At 58.8% G+C, this 17500-nt stretch overlaps 1 protein-coding gene across 7 annotated transcripts in view; it reads right to left on the bottom strand.

The window, feature by feature from the left end:
• The window catches only part of LOC125450361 (sulfotransferase 1C2-like), a 51894-nt gene that overhangs the window by 12759 nt on the left and 21635 nt on the right, over positions 1 to 17500 (bottom strand). For 3 of the 7 annotated variants that reach the window (XM_059643297.1, XM_059643296.1, XM_059643295.1), the window contains 5 exons: positions 11807 to 11938; positions 11373 to 11470; positions 10616 to 10742; positions 10060 to 10154; positions 7888 to 8068 (listed from right to left, as the gene is read on the bottom strand). In XM_059643297.1, coding sequence (XP_059499280.1) covers positions 7888 to 8068; positions 10060 to 10154; positions 10616 to 10742; positions 11373 to 11470; positions 11807 to 11938 — 633 coding nt within the window. Of the gene's footprint in view, positions 1 to 6875; positions 7043 to 7887; positions 8069 to 10059; positions 10155 to 10615; positions 10743 to 11372; positions 11471 to 11806; positions 11939 to 12312; positions 12497 to 17500 lie in introns of those variants that run through there. The other 4 variants (XM_059643302.1, XM_059643300.1, XM_059643299.1 and 1 more) reach the window with 4 other exon arrangements.

The raw sequence follows: 17500 nt of genomic DNA on the forward strand, positions 1-17500 counted from the left end.
ACAGAGAGAGAGAGAGACAGAGGAAGAGAGAGAGACAGGGACAGAGAGAGGGAGAGAGACAGGGACAGAGAGAGAGAGAGACAGGGACAGAGAGAGAGAGAGAGACAGGGACAGAGAGAGTGAGACAGGGACAGAGAGAGTGAGACAGAGGGAGAGAGAGTGACAGAGAGAGAGAGAGACAGAGGGAGAGAGAGAGAGACAGAAATACAGGGACAGAGGGAGAGAGACAGGGACAGAGAGAGAGACGGGGACAGAGAGAGAGAGAGAGAGACAGGGACAGAGAGAGAGACAGGGACAGACAGAGAGACAGGGACAGAGAGAGAGGGAGAGACAGGGACAGAGAGAAAGAGAGAGAGAGTCTGTTGGATATCTGCAGAAGTAAAGCTTCCTCTACACTGTCATCCCGCCTGCCTCCATCAAACCCTCCCAGGGACAGGGACAGCACGGCGTTAGATACAGGGTAAAGCTCCCTCTACACTGTAAGCCAGAGAGAACGACAGAGGCCAGGATCCGATGGTGAGAGGTGAATGGGCATTTATTGGACCTGAACAGAGTGCCCAGTGGACGGTGACCGATTTGCTGAGGGTCAGTGAGTCATGTGACCTGACAGATTGACCATGTCCCAGGGGATCATGGGACGGTGTCCGCACTCTGGACCTTACGGCTCAGTGCGATTCCCTGAAGCATCACGGCCCTTCCCTCCCGCTCATGATGTCTCACTCAACATGAGACGGTTCACCTTTTCCACACCCCACCACCCCCCGACAGTGTCCCAGTCCATCACTGACCCCCCGACAGTGTCCCAGTCCATCACTGACCCCCCCCGACAGTGTCCCAGTCCATCACTGACCCCCCGACAGTGTCCCAGTCCATCACTGACCCCCCCGACAGTGTCCCAGTCCATCACTGACCCCCCGACAGTGTCCCAGTCCATCACTGTCCCCCCCGACAGTGTCCCAGTCCATCACTGTCCCCCCGACAGTGTCCCAGTCCATCACTGACCCCCCGACAGTGTCCCAGTCCATCACTGACCCCCCCGACAGTGTCCCAGTCCATCACTGACCCCCCGACAGTGTCCCAGTCCATCACTGACACCTCGACAGTGTCCCAGTTCATCACTGACACCCCGACAGTGTCCCAGTCCATCACTGACACCTCGACAGTGTCCCAGTCCGTCACTGACCTCCCGACAGTGTCCCAGTCCATCACTGACACCTCGACAGTGTCCCAGTCCATCACTGACCCCCCCGACAGTGTCCCAGTCCGTCACTGACCTCCCGACAGTGTCCCAGTCCATCACTGACCCCCCGACAGTGTCCCAGTCCATCACTGACCCCCCCGACAGTGTCCCAGTCCATCACTGTCCCCCCCGACAGTGTCCCAGTCCATCACTGACCCCCCGACAGTGTCCCAGTCCATCACTGACACCTCGACAGTGTCCCAGTCCATCACTGTCCCCCCCGACAGTGTCCCAGTCCATCACTGAACCCCCGACAGTGTCCCAGTCCATCACTGACACCCCGACAGTGTCCCAGTCCGTCACTGTCCCCCCGACAGTGTCCCAGTCCATCACTGTCCCCCCGACAGTGTCCCAGTCCGTCACTGTCCCCCCGACAGTGTCCCAGTCCGTCACTGACACCCCGACAGTGTCCCAGTCCGTCACTGACCCCCCCGACAGTGTCCCAGTCCATCACTGAACCCCCGACAGTGTCCCAGTCCATCACTGACCCCCCGACAGTGTCCCAGTCCATCACTGACCCCCCGACAGTGTCCCAGTCCATCACTGTCCCCCCCGACAGTGTCCCAGTCCATCACTGAACCCCCGACAGTGTCCCAGTCCATCACTGACCCCCCGACAGTGTCCCAGTCCATCACTGACACCTCGACAGTGTCCCAGTCCATCACTGACCCCCCGACAGTGTCCCAGTCCATCACTGAACCCCCGACAGTGTCCCAGTCCATCACTGACACCCCGACAGTGTCCCAGTCCGTCACTGTCCCCCCGACAGTGTCCCAGTCCATCACTGACACCCCGACAGTGTCCCAGTCCATCACTGACCCCCCGACAGTGCCCCAGTCCATCACTGACCCCCCGACAGTGCCCCAGTCCATCACTGACCCCCCCGACAGTGTCCCAGTCCGTCACTGACCCCCCGACAGTGTCCCAGTCCATCACTGACCCCCCGACAGTGTCCCAGTCCATCACTGACCCCCCCGACAGTGTCCCAGTCCACCACTGTCCCCCCGACAGTGCCCAGTCCGTCACTGACCCCCCGACAGTGTCCCAGTCCATCACTGTCCCCCCGACAGTGTCCCAGTCCGTCACTGTCCCCCCGACAGTGTCCCAGTCCGTCACTGACACCCCGACAGTGTCCCAGTCCATCACTGACCCCCCCGACAGTGTCCCAGACCATCACTGTCCCCCCGACAGTGTCCCAGACCATCACTGTCCCCCCGACAGTGTCCCAGTCCATCACTGACCCTCCCGACAGTGTCCCAGTCCGTCACTGACCCCCCGACAGTGTCCCAGTCCATCACTGACCCCCCGACAGTGTCCCAGTCCATCACTGTCCCCCCGACAGTGTCCCAGTCTATCACTGACCCCCCGACAGTGTCCCAGTCCATCACTGACCCCCCGACAGTGTCCCAGTCCATCACTGTCCCCCCGACAGTGTCCCAGTCTATCGCTGACCCCCCGACAGTGTCCCAGTCCATCACTGACCCCCCGACAGTGTCCCAGTTCATCACTGACCCCCCGACAGTGTCCCAGTGCATCACTGACCCGCCGACAGTGTCCCAGTCCATCACTGTCCCCCCGACAGTGTCCCAGTTCATCACTGACCCCCCGACAGTGTCCCAGTCCGTCACTGTCCCCCCGACAGTGTCCCAGTCCGTCACTGTCCCCCCCGACAGTGTCCCAGTCCGTCACTGACCCCCCGACAGTGTCCCAGTCCATCACTGACCCCCCCGACAGTGTCCCAGTCCATCACTGACCCTCCCGACAGTGCCCCAGTCCATCACTGACCCTCCCGACAGTGTCCCAGTCCATCACTGACACCCCCGACAGCGCCCGCTCCCTCAGCGCTGACCCTCCGACAGTGCCCCCTCCTTCGGCGCTGACCCTCTGACAGAGCCCGCTCCCTCAGCACTGACCCTCCGACGGCACCTGCTCCCTCAGCACTGACCCTCCTACAGTGTCCCAGTCCGTCACTGACCCCCCCGACAGTGTCCCAGTCCATCACTGTCCCCCCGACAGTGTCCCAGTCCGTCACTGTCCCCCCCGACAGTGTCCCAGTCCATCACTGTCCCCCCCGACAGTGTCCCAGTCCATCACTGTCCCCCCGACAGTGTCCCAGTCCATCACTGTCCCCCCCGACAGTGTCCCAGTCCATCACTGTCCCCCCCGACAGTGTCCCAGTCCATCACTGTCCCCCCGACAGTGTCCCAGTCCATCACTGTCCCCCCCGACAGTGTCCCAGTCCATCACTGACCCTCCCGACAGTGTCCCAGTCCATCACTGACCCCCCGACAGTGTCCCAGTCCATCACTGACCCCCCGACAGTGTCCCAGTCCATCACTGTCCCCTCGACAGTGTCCCAGTCCATCACTGACCCCGCGACAGTGTCCCAGTCCATCACTGACCCCCCGACAGTGTCCCAGTCCATCACTGACCCCCCGACAGTGTCCGAGTCCATCACTGTCCCCCCGACAGTGTCCGAGTCCATCACTGTCCCCCCGACAGTGTCCCAGTCCATCACTGACCCTCCCGACAGTGTCCCAGTCCATCACTGACCCCCCGACAGTGTCCCAGTCCATCACTGACCCCCCGACAGTGTCCCAGTCCATCACTGACCCCCCCGACAGTGTCCCAGTCCATCACTGACCCCCCGACAGTGTCCCAGTTCATCACTGTCCCCCCGACAGTGTCCCAGTCCATCACTGACACCCCCGACAGTGTCCCAGTCCATCACTGACCCCCCCGACAGTGTCCCAGTCCATCACTGTCCCCCCGACAGTGTCCCAGTTCATCACTGACCCCCCGACAGTGTCCCAGTCCATCACTGACCCTCCCGACAGTGTCCCAGTTCATCACTGACCCCCCGACAGTGTCCCAGTGCATCACTGACCCGCCGACAGTGTCCCAGTCCATCACTGTCCCCCCGACAGTGTCCCAGTCCATCACTGACCCCCCCGACAGTGTCCCAGTCCATCACTGACCCCCTGACAGTGTCCCAGTCCATCACTGTCCCCCCGACAGTGTCCCAGTCCATCACTGACACCTCGACAGTGTCCCAGTCCATCACTGACCCCCCGACAGTGTCCCAGTCTATCACTGACCCCCCGACAGTGTCCCAGTCCATCACTGTCCCCCCCGACAGTGTCCCAGTCCGTCACTGTCCCCCCCGACAGTGTCCCAGTCCGTCACTGACCCCCCCGACAGTGTCCCAGTCCATCACTGACCCCCCGACAGTGTCCCAGTCCATCACTGACCCCCCGACAGTGTCCCAGTCCATCACTGACCCTCCCGACAGTGTCCCAGTCCATCACTGACCCCCCGACAGTGTCCCAGTCCATCACTGTCCCCCCGACAGTGTCCCAGTCCATCACTGTCCCCCCGACAGTGTCCCAGTCCATCACTGACACCCCCGACAGCGCCCGCTCCCTCAGCGCTGACCCTCTGACAGCGCCCCCTCCTTCGGCGCTGACCCTCCGACGGCACCTGCTCCCTCAGCACTGACCCTCCGACAGCGCCCACTCCCTCAGCACTGACCCTCCGACAGCGCCCGCTCCCTCAGCACTGACCCTCCGACAGCGCCCACTCCCTCAGCACTGACCCTCCGACAGCGCCCGCTCCCTCAGCACTGACCCTCCGACAGAGCCCGCTCCCTCAGCACTGACCCTCCGACAGTGCCCGCTCCCTCAGCACTGACCCTCCGACAGTGCCCACTCCCTCAGCACTGACCCTCCGACAGAGCCCGCTCCCTCAGCACTGACCCTCCGACAGCGCCCGCTCCCTCAGCACTGACCCTCCGACAGCGCCCGCTCCCTCAGCACTGACCCTCCGACAGCGCCCGCTCCCTCAGCACTGACCCTCCGACAGAGCCCGCTCCCTCAGCACTGACCCTCCGACAGCGCCCGCTCCCTCAGCACTGACCCTCCGACAGAGCCCGCTCCCTCAGCACTGACCCTCCGACAGCGCCCGCTCCCTCAGCACTGACCCTCCGACAGAGCCCGCTCCCTCAGCACTGACCCTCCGACAGCGCCCGCTCCCTCAGCACTGACCCTCCGACAGAGCCCGCTCCCTCAGCACTGACCCTCCGACAGAGCCCGCTCCCTCAGCACTGACCCTCCGACAGCGCCCGCTCCCTCAGCACTGACCCTCCGACAGAGCCCGCTCCCTCAGCACTGACCCTCCGACAGAGCCCGCTCCCTCAGCACTGACCCTCCGACAGCACCTGCTCCCTCAGCACTGACCCTCCGACAGCGCCCGCTCCCTCAGCGCTGACCCTCCGACAGTGCCCGCTCCGTCAGCGCTGAGCCTCCGACAGCGTCGGCTCCCTCAGCACTGACCCTCCGACAGTCCCCCGCCTCTCTCTCTCTCAGGGAGATATCTGTACACTGACTGGTGTCTCTCAGTCCCCCCTCTCTCTCTCTCAGGGAGATATCTGTACACTGACTGGTGTCTCTCAGTCCCCCCTCTCTCAGGGAGATATCTGTACACTGACTGGTGTCTCTCAGTCCCCCCTCTCTCAGGGAGATATCTGTACACTGACTGGTGTCTCTCAGTCCCCCCTCTCTCTCTCTCTCTCAGGGAGATATCTGTACACTGACTGGTGTCTCTCAGTCCCCTCTCTCTCTCTCTCAGGGAGATATCTGTACACTGACTGGTGTCTCTCAGTCCCCCCTCTCTCTCTCAGGGAGATATCTGTACACTGACTGGTGTCTCTCAGTCCCCTCTCTCTCTCTCTCAGGGAGATATCTGTACACTGACTGGTGTCTCTCAGTCCCCCCTCTCTCTCTCTCAGGGAGATATCTGTACACTGACTGGTGTCTCTCAGTCCCCTCTCTCTCTCTCTCTCTCAGGGAGATATCTGTACACTGACTGGTGTCTCTCAGTCCCCTCTCTCTCTCTCTCTCAGGGAGATATCTGTACACTGGTGTCTCTCAGTCCACCCTCTCTCTCTCTCAGGGAGATATCTGTACACTGACTGGTGTCTCTCAGTCCCCTCTCTCTCTCTCTCTCAGGGAGATATCTGTACACTGACTGGTGTCTCTCAGTCCCCTCTCTCTCTCTCTCTCAGGGAGATATCTGTACACTGACTGGTGTCTCTCAGTACCCCCCCCTCTCTCTCTCAGGGAGATATCTGTACACTGACTGGTGTCTCTCAGTCCCCCCTCTCTCTCTCTTTCAGGGAGATATCTGTACACTGACTGGTGTCTCTCAGTCCCCTCTCTCTCTCTCAGGGAGATATCTGTACACTGACTGGTGTCTCTCAGTCCCCCCTCTCTCTCTCTCTCAGGGAGATATCTGTACACTGACTGGTGTCTCTCAGTTCCCCCTCTCTCTCTCAGGGAGATATCTGTACACTGACTGGTGTCTCTCAGTCCTCCCCCTCTCTCTCTCAGGGAGATATCTGTACACTGACTGGTGTCTCTCAGTCCCCTCTCTCTCTCTCTCTCTCAGGGAGATATCTGTACACTGACTGGTGTCTCTCAGTACCCCCACCTCTCTCTCTCAGGGAGATATTTGTCCAGTTCCACCTCAACACCGCACCCCCCCTCACACTGCCCTGTTCCAGCAACAGCGAAGACCCCTTTGTCAGGCTGCTGCATTGCCTTAGCGCCCTGACTGACATGAAATAATCAAGCTCCCGTTTCAGTCTTCTTAGGAATTTTATTCAGAGATAGTTCGAGCTCTATCGCCCTGATTACAGGACCTGGCGAAACGCTATCGAGCACAGAGCCATCTCTCTCTCGTAATGTTCATCAAAATGTTCGTTCTCAGCCACTGTGAAGTGGTTCTTCCAGTCTCCAACCTCACCTGGGAGGGAGGGGGTGAGAGAGAGGTAGTGGGAGACAGGGGGAGGGAGGGAGAGAGAGCGGTAGTGGGCGACAGGGGAACGGCGGGGGAGGGAGAGATTGTGGGAGACAGGGAGATGGAGAGATAGTGCGAGACAGGGGGAGGGAGAGATAGTGGGAGACAGGAGGAGGGAGGGAGAGATAGTGGGAGACAGGAGGAGGGAGGGAGAGATAGTGGGAGACAGGGGGAGGGAGGGAGGGAGAGATGGAGATATCGTTGAGGGGGAAGTGATACGAGAAGACTGTCCCCCTCCACCCACTTGTCCTTCTTCAGGCTCACGTCCCCCTTGTTATCCCGCAGAGAGCGCCTCAGTGAGTCGCTGCAGACAGTACGCCCCCTCATCGCTGTGTTTTGGGGGGGTGGGGGGGCGTGCGAGGTCAGTGTCTCGCTCGAGCTGGGGGGGGCACTGCTCTGTCCCTGGAGGGTGTCAAGCTGCTCGAGTGCTGTCGGAACTGCCCCCTGTCCAGGCCAAGTGGGGAACCTTCCCTCCCTGCTCCTGTCTGGTGGACGGTGGGACAGACTTTGCGGGGAGTGAGTCAGGACGGGAGTTACTCGCTGCAGGATTCCCAGCCTCTGACCTGCTCCTGTAGCCACTTGATCTGGGGCTGGGCGTCCCGGGTCAGGTTCTGCTCAATGGGACCCCTAGGATGTTGATGGTTGGGGGGGTGGGGGGAGGGGGATTCAGTGATGGGGACACCATTGAACGTCAAGTGGCCGACAGATCGATTTCCATGAGCCCCAACCCCCGCCCCACAACAGCCCTCTGACCTCTGACCCCCGCCCTTCCCCCTGGAGTGAGAACACACCTTTCCTCATGAACCTGGAGATGGATTGGTTCATGATGTTGCTCGGCAACGTGGTGTAATTGGTCATTGGGTTGTCCTTCATCACCTGGAAGGTGGAGAGATGGACAATCTTCTCCAGGATGTCGTCTTCCAGAACCTTCCCCATGAACTGGGCCACCTTCTGGATCTCCCGCCTGGGGTTCTAGGTGGGGAGAAGCAAAGGAGAGATGGGTTAGAGTCCCCGGGGTCAGGGAGAGGGTCTGTACGTGGTCAGGGGTCAGAGAGAGGGTCCGGCCGGGCTCAGGGATCAGAGAGAGACTGTCCAGGATCGGGGATCAGAGAGAGGGTCCATCCAGGCTCAGGGATCAGGTGGAGGGTCCATCCAGGGTCAGGGATCAGGTAGAGGGTGCGTCCACGGTTAGGGGTCAGAGAGAGGGTCCACCCGGGCTCAGGGTTCAGAGAGAGGGTCCGTCCAGGATCAGGGATCAGAGAGTGGGTCCGCCCAGGCTCAGGGATCAGGTAGAGGGTGCGAACACAGTTAGGGGTCAGAGAGAGGGTCCGTCCAGGATCAGGGATCAGAGACAGGGTCCGTCCAGGATCAAGGGTCAGAGACAGGGTCCGTCCAGGATCAAGGGTCAGAGAGAGGGTCCATCCAGGATCAAGGGTCAGAGAGAGGGTCTGTCCAGGTTCAGGGCTCAGGGTTTAGAGAGAGGATCCGTCCAGGGTCAAGGGCAGGGAAAGGGTCTGTCCAGGGAGAAGCCCCTGGGAGAGTGTCTTCCGGGGTCAGGGATTAGGGCCTGTCCAAGGCCAGGGGTCAGAGAGAGTACGTCAGGGGCCAGGGTGAGGGTCCATCCAGAGTCAGGGATCAGGGAGAGGGTCCGCCCAGGCTTCGGGGTGAGGGAGATGGTCCGTCCAAGGTCAGGGAGAGGGTCTGTCAGGGGTCAGTCAGAGGGACCATCCAGGCTCAGGGAGAGAGGGAGAGAACAACCCGACCCTGAGATATCTACCTCCCTCTCACTTTGCCTCTCGCACTCCCTCCCCCTCGATCTCACCCTCCCTCCCCTTAGAGTTCACCCTCCCTCCCCCTCGAGCTCACCCTCCCTCCCCTTAGAGTTCACCCTCCATCCCCCTCGAGCTCACCCTCCCTCCCCTTAGAGTTCACCCTCCATCCCCCTCGAGCTCACCCTCCATCCCCCTCGAGCTCACCCTCCCTCCCCCTCGAGCTCACCCTCCCTCCCCTTAGAGTTCACCTTCCCTCCCCCTCGAGCTCACCCTCCCTCTTCCCCGATCTCACCCTCCCTCGCTTTCGATCTCACCCTCCGTCCCCCTCCGCCTCGCCCTCCGTCCCCCTCGAGCACACCTTCCCTCCTCCTCAAGCTCACCCTCCCTCCCCCTCGATCTCACCTTCCCTCCCCCTCGATCTCACCTTCCCTCCCCCTCGAGCTCACCCTCCGTCCCCCTCGAGCTCACCCTCCGTCCCCCTCGAGCTCACCCTCCCTCCCCCTCGATCTCACCTTCCCTCCACCTCGAGCTCACCCTCCCTCCTCCTCGATCTCACCTTCCCTCTACCTCAAGCTCACCCTCCCTCACCCTCCCTCCCCTTTGATCTCACCCTCCGACCCCTCCGCCTCGCCCTCCGTCCCCCTCCGCCTCGCCCTCCCTCCACCTCGAGCTCACCTTCCCTCCTCCTCGAGCTCACCCTCCCTCCCCCTCGATCTCACCTTCCCTCCACCTCGAGCTCACCCTCCCTCCCCCTCGAGCTCACCCTCCTTCCCCCTCGAGCTCACCCTCCTTCCCCCTCGAGCTCACCCTCCCTCCCCCTCAATCTCACCTTCCCTCCACCTCGAGCTCAGCCTCCCTCCTCCTCGATCTCACCTTCCCTCTACCTCGAGCTCACCCTCCCTCCCCCTCAAGCTCACCCTCCCTCCCCTTTGATCTCACCCTCCGACCCCTCCGCCTCGCCCTCCGTCCCCCTCCGCCTCGCCCTCCCTCCACCTCGAGCACACCTTCCCTCCACCTCGAGCACACCTTCTCTCCCCCTCGAGCTCACTCCCCCTCACCTTCAATCTCACCTCTCCCTCACCCTCCGCCTCGCCCTCCGTCCCTCTCTGCCTCGCCCAGTGTGATTGCCCCCCCATTCTCTTTCTCACACCCTGCGACACTCGTTCTTCCCCACACTCTCTCCATCTTTACCTCCTTCATGTCTTCATAAAAGAGGAACAGGATTGGATGGTTCTCCTTCGCTGCCCACCAGCCCTTCGCATGGTCGTACCACGAGCCCCAAGAAACTAGAACACACCGAAATCGCACAGTCAGATCCCAATCCAGCTCCCCTGTGAAACCCACGGCCACTGGGTCAAACACAGTGCAGAGGGAGCTTCATGCTGTAACTAAACCCGTGCTGCCGTTACCCAGAGTGTGTTTGATGGGGGACAGTGCAGAGGGAGCTTTACGCTGCAACTAAACCCGTCCTGTCGCTGTCCAGAGTGTGTTTGATGGGGGACGGTGTCAAGGGAGCTTTACGCTGTATCTAAGCCCATGCGGGGTCCCTGCCCAGAGTGTGTTTGATGGGGGACAGTGCAGTGAGAGCTTTACGCTGTATATAAGCCCATGCGGGGTCCCTGCCCAGAGTGTGTTTGATGGGGGATAGTGCAGAGGGAGCTTTACGCTGTATCTAAGCCTGTGCGGGGTCCCTGCCCAGAGTGTGGTTGATGGCAGGGGGGACAGTGTAGATAACGATGTCTCTCACGTTGCCCGTCCATGAATTTTTGGAGGAATTCCTGCCAGGTCCCAGGGTGAGGCATCACTTGATCCATCCGATGGAAATGGAAGTAGGAGACCACGTTATCCTTGGCATTTCGAGCGACTACAATTGCCTGGAAACAGGGAGAAAGATGTATTTATCAGTCCCCTCAGAGTCTGCTTCGCCCCCCCCACCACCCCACACAAATATCTATCCATCTCCCAGTCTCCCGCACTCTCCCCGTGTCCCTCAGTGTCTCCCCCCAAATATCTATCCATCTCCCAGTCTCCCGCACTCTCCCCATGTCCCTCAGTGTCTCCCCCCAAATATCTACCCATCTCCCAGTCTCCCGCACTCTCCCCATGTCCCTCAGTGTCTCCCCCCCAAATATCTATCCATCTCCCAGTCTCCCGCACTCTCCCTGTGTCCCTCAGTGTCTCCCCCCCAAATATCGACCCATCTCCCAGTCTCCCGCACTCTCCCCGTGTCCCTCAGTGTCTCCCCCCCAAATATCTATCCATCTCCCAGTCTCCCGCACTCTCCCCGTGCCCCTCAGTGTCTCTCCCCCAAATATCTATCCATCTCCCAGTCTCCCGCACTCTCCCCGTGTCCCTCAGTGTCTCTCCCCCAAATATCTATCCATCTCCCAGTCTCCCGCACTCTCCCCGTGTCCCTCAATGTCTCCCCCCAAAAATATCTATCCATCTCCCAGTCTCCCGCACTCTCCCTGCGTCCCTCAGTGTCTCCCCCTTCAGTCCCGTACCTTACAATCCTGCTCCCAGAAGGATTTGGGAATGAGTTGGAAAGGCAGGTGGGTTTTGATCATCCGAGGTGAGTCCATATTCTGGATCTGCTCGAGCCCTGCAGTGAACTCAGATAGGGTTACAATGGGCCAGGCGACCAGACCCGTAATCCTCCCCCGTCCCACTCTCCCCGGGGTACGGGGGGGTCACACTGACTCTCCCCAGGGTACGGGGTGGGGGACACTGACTCTGCCCGGGGTACAGGGGGGGGACACTGACTCTGCCCGGGGTACAGGGGGGGACACTGACTCTCCCCAGGGTACGTCGGTGGCGGGGGGGGGGGGAGCGGGCACTGATTCTCCCTGGGGTAATGTGGGGGCACTGGCTCTCCCCGGGGTACGGTGGCGCGGGGGGTGTGGGCGGCTTGGGGGGAGACACTGACAGAGACTCTCACCGCTTGGAAGGTTGTAGTGAGTGGGGAAAAATTCCAGGAAGGGGATGCGATTGTGGACGGGAGCCCGTTTACACATGTCCTCATCACCATCGTGGTTAATGAGATCGACAATTTCCTGTGTCCAAGTGGTCCCTGCAGAGGGAGGGACGGAGGGAGAGAGGGGGTGTGGGAGAGGGAGGGAGAGGGAGAGGGAGGAGGGAAAGGGAGTGAGAGAGGAAGGGAGGAGAGGGAGACACAAAGTGGAGATAATGATGTCAAACATAAAAAGTCAATTATTCAGCCACACTGTCGCCACCAACCTGGGGCCGTCTCCCTCCACCCTGGAACCCCTTCACCCTCCCCCTCCCTCTCCCCTCTCCAACTAGGGACCTCTCCCTCCGCCCCAGGGCCCTCTCCCTCTCCCTGTGCTCCAGGGCACTCTCCATCTCCCTCTGCCCTGATGCCCTCGCCCACTTCCTCTGCCCTGGGACCCATGCCCTGGGGCCCTCTTCCCCGCCGCCGCTCACCTGCTTTGGGGTAGGTTGCGATGAGTAGATCCCCGGCCTTCGCTTGGAAAGACTCCAGGAGGCTCCAGTTGTCTGCGACCCAGTCTGGGAGCGCCACATCCTGGACCAGTTTAACGTGTGGCCTGGTCAGCACGGAGTCCTGCAGGCCAGAGTGTAACTCTGTCTCCATCCCTCAGGCCTGGAACTGGGCCACACGCACACGGTCAGTGCACCCACTCCCCCAGGGTCCGCGAGACCGAGAGAGACTGTCCCCCAGGGTCCGCGAGACAGAGAGAGACTGTCCCCCAGGGCCAGAGAGACAGACAGACAGACTGTCCCCCAGGGCCCGAGAGAGAGAGAGACTGTCCCCCAGGGCCCGAGAGAGAGAGGGAGAGAGACTGTCCCCCAGGGCCAGAGAGAGAGAGACTGTCCCCCAGGGCCCGCGAGACAGAGAGAGACTGTCCCCCAGAGCCCGAGAGAGAGAGAGAGACTGTCCCCCAGGGCCCAAGAGAGAGAAACTGTCCCCCAGGGCCCGAGAGAGAGAGAGACTGTCCCCCAGTATCCGCGAGACAGAGAGAGATTGTCCCCCAGGGCCAAGAGAGAGAGACTGTCCCCCAGGGTCCGCGAGACCGAGAGAGACTGTCCCCCAGGGCCCGAGAGAGAGAGAGAGAGAGAGAGACTGTCCCCCAGGGCCCGAGAGAGAGAGAGAGAGAGAGAGAGAGAGACTGTCCCCCAGGGCCCGAGAGAGAGAGAGAGAGACTGTCCCCCAGGGCCCAAGAGAGAGAGAAAGAATCTGACCGCCAGGGTCCGAGAGTAAGAGAGCCTCACCCCCAAGCCCCAAGAGAGAGAGGTTCACCCCCAGGAAGTAAAAGAGAGGGAGTCACAGAGCTGTACAGCACAGAAGGAGACCCTTCGCTCCAACTCATCCATGCTGACCCCGATATCCTAAACTAGTCCAGTCCCATTTGCCAGCATTTGGTCCCCTGTCCCTCTAAACCCTTCCCATCCACATCCCCATCCAGATGCCTTTTAAACGCTGTAACTGTACCAGCCCCCAGCACGTCCTCTGGCAGCTCCTTCCATACACGCACCAGCCTCTGCATGAGGAAAGGTCCCTTGTAAATCTTTCCCCTCTCACCTTAAACCTGTGCCCCTCTAGTTCGGGAACCCCCTACCCTGGGAAAAAGACCCTGTCTATTCCCCCTATGGTTTTATAAACCTCTGTAAGGGTCACCCCCTCAGCCTCCGACGCTCCGGGGAAAACAGCCCCCAGGATCTCCCTGTAGCTCATACCCTCCGACATCCCTTTTCCGAACCCCTTTCCCGGCATCCTTCCTGTAGCCGCGACATGACCCTCCCCAACTCCCTGCTCTCAACGCAGTGAGCAAGCGCCCCCGAAGCCCTTCCTCACCGCCCTGTCTACCCGCGACCCCTACTTCCCAGAAACCACCCAACCCCCTGGCAAAACGCCCTCTGTTCAGCAACACTCCCCGGGACCTCACCGTTGAGCGGAAAAAGTCCTGCCCAGCTTTAGGCATCCAGCATTCCCGACCCCAACCAGCCCTTCAGCCGAACAAGACCACGAACTCTCGTCACCTCATTTTTTTCTTGAAGGCATCCCATTTCCCAGCCGTGCCATTGGCTGCCAATGTCCCCCCTGCTCCCACAAATTCACTTTTGAACGTCCTGACCTAATCGTATAAAAGTTGACTGAGCTCCAATTTGAACGTTTAGATCGGGCCTATGCTTTACGGTAGACTACAGGTGCAGGAGTAGGCCATTCGGCCCTTGGAGCCAGCACCACCATTCGTTACGATCATGGCTGATCATCCACAATCAGTACCCTGTCCCTGCCTTATCCCCGTAGCCCCTGATCCCACTCTCTTTAAGAGCTCAACCGTCTCTTGCTTGAAAGTATCCGGAGAGTTGGCCTCCACTGCCTCCTGGGGCAGAGCGTTCCATATATCCACCGCTGTCTGGGTGAAGAGGTTTCTCCTCACACTCTCACTCACAATCACACTCTCACTCACACACACTCTCACTCACACTCACACTCTCACACACACAAACTCACACACACAAACTCACACACACAAACTCACACACACAAACTCACACACACACACTCACACACACACACTCACACACACACTCTCACACTCACTCTCACACACTCTCACACTCACACAATCTCACACTCACACACACACACTCACTCACACACACACTCACACGCACACACTCACACTCTCTCTCACACTCACACTCTCACACACTCTCTCACTCACACTCACACACACACTCTCACACTCACTCACACTCACACACTCTCACACTCACACACTCACACGCACACACTCACACGCACACACTCACATGCACACACACACTCTCTTTCACACTCACACTCTCACACTGACACACACACTCTCACTCACACACTCTCACTCACACACTCTCACACGCACACACTCTCACACTCACGCACACACTCACATGCACACACACACTCACACGCACACACAGTCTCACTCACACTCTCACACACACACTCACATGCACACACACACTCACACACACACACACACACTCACTCACGTACACACACACACAGACACACACACACACAGACACAGAGACACACACACACTCTCTCTCTCTCTCTCTCACACACACACACTCCCTCTCTCTCTCTGTCTCTCACACACACTCCCTCTCTCACACACACCCACACACACACACAGACACACACAGACACTCTCTCACACACACACACACACAGACACTCTCTCTCACACACACACACACTCTCACACACACACAGACACTCTCTCTCGCGCGCACACACACACACACACACTCCCTCTCTCTCTCTCTCACACACACACACACACACACACACACACTCCCTCTCTGTCTCTCGCGCACACACACACTCCCTCTCTCTCACACACACACTCTCACACACACACACACACTCTCTCACACACACACACACACACTCTCTCTCACACACAGACACTCTCTCTCACACACACACTGACACGCTCTCTCTCTCTCGCGCGCGCACACACACACACACACACACACACACACTCTCTCTCTCTCTCTCTCTCTCTCTCTCTCTCTCTCTCTCTCTCTCTCTCTCTCACACACACACACAGAGACTCTCTCTCACACACACACACACACACACACAGACACTCTCTCTCACACACACACACACAGACACTCTCTCTCACACACACACACACACTCTCTCACACACACACACTCACACACACACACACACACATACACAGACACTCTCTCTCACACACACAAACTCTCTCTCACACACACACACACACACACACACACACACTCCCTCTCTCTCTCTCTCACACACACACACACACACACACACACACACACACACACACAGTCCCTTCCTGTTGTAGCTTTCTGCTGATTTCTCTCCATTTCAATCATGTTCTGACTTTACAGCCTCCTTTGCAAAACGAACATCTTCCCATTTACCCCACACTATGCTCTCTTTACAAACATGTCCCCCCCGACTTAACATAACCTGCCGTCTCTCCCTATAGCACCCCCACCCCCCACAACGTGCCTTCCCACTTCTTTTATGTGGGCTCTGCAAAGCTGGGAAAACAGCACATTCGCTTCCTCCCTGCCTCACGTTAATCTCAACTGGAACACAGTTGTGTCCCAGCTCCGATCCCTGTGGGAGCCCACAAGGCACAGACAACATGAGAAAGGAGACCCCCGCTCCCCCCCAACTCCCAAGCCCACTGTCTGTCCAGACCAATTTACTGCCTCCAAAACTGTGGGCTCTTGTCTTCTGGCTTTAATGAGTTCATTTATCCAACACATTCTCAAGCCCAAATACAACACATCTACTGGTTTCCCTTCATCTGCTCTGGCAGTCGTGGCTTGGAAAACCTCTTAATAAATTACTCCAACACAATTTCCCTTTGATGAAGCCACGCTGACTCCGCCTGAGTTACAAGATCTCGAACGCTCCGTATTTACTTCCTTAACTGAGTCCAACATTTTCTGAAGCGTAGCTTCCCAGGAGATCCTGAACGTACAACTGGTATCATGGGAACCCTGCAGCCCAATGGTATCAATGTGGACTTCACAAGCTTCAAAATCTCCCCTTCCCCTACTGCATCCCTAAACCAGCCCAGTTCATCCCCTCTCCCCATTGCACCACACAACCAGCCCAGCTCTTCCCCTCCACCCACTGCATCCCAAAACCAGTCCAACCTGTCCCTGCCTCCCTAACCTGTTCTTCCTCTCACCCATCGCTTCCTCCCACCTCAAGCCGCACCCCCATCTACCTACTAACCTCATCCCACCTCCTTGACCTGTCCGTCTTCCCTGGACTGACCTATCCCCTCCCTACCTCCCCACCTATACTCTCCTCTCCACCTATCTTCTTTACTCTCCATCTTCGGTCCGCCTCCCCCTCTCTCCCTATTTATTCCAGTTTCCTCTCCCCATCCCTCTCTCTGATGAAGGGTCTAGACCCGAAACGTCAGCTTTTGTGCTCCTCAGATGCTGCTTGTCCTGCTGTGTTCATCCAGCCTCACATTTTATTATCTTGGATTCTCCAGCATTTGCAGTTTCCATTATCTCTCGTACAACTGGTCCGGCTTGATAAATCAATCAAAATTCTGTCACTGAGCGAAACTCGCCCTGGGTGGACATACACAGATACACTCACACTCACATGCATGGGCACACACACACACAGACACACACACACACACACACACACACACACACAGACAGAAATGTGTGCATACTCACTCTCTCATACACACACACACTCTCTCTCACACACACACACACACACACACACACACACAGATATGTGTGCATACTCACTCTCTCATACACACACACTCTCTCTCTCATACACACACACACACACACACACACACACACACAGATATGTGTGCATACTCACTCTCTCATACACACACACACTCTCTCTCACACACACACACACACACACACACACACACACACACACACACACAGATATGTGTGCATACTCACTCTCTCATACACACACACACACACAGATATGTGTGCATACTCACTCTCTCATACACACACACACACTCTCTCTCACACACACACACACACACACACACACAGATATGTGTGCATACTCACTCTCTCATACACACACACTCTC

Source organism: Stegostoma tigrinum, chromosome 50, assembly GCF_030684315.1.
Source record: "Stegostoma tigrinum isolate sSteTig4 chromosome 50, sSteTig4.hap1, whole genome shotgun sequence".
Lineage (NCBI taxonomy): Eukaryota > Metazoa > Chordata > Chondrichthyes > Orectolobiformes > Stegostomatidae > Stegostoma > Stegostoma tigrinum.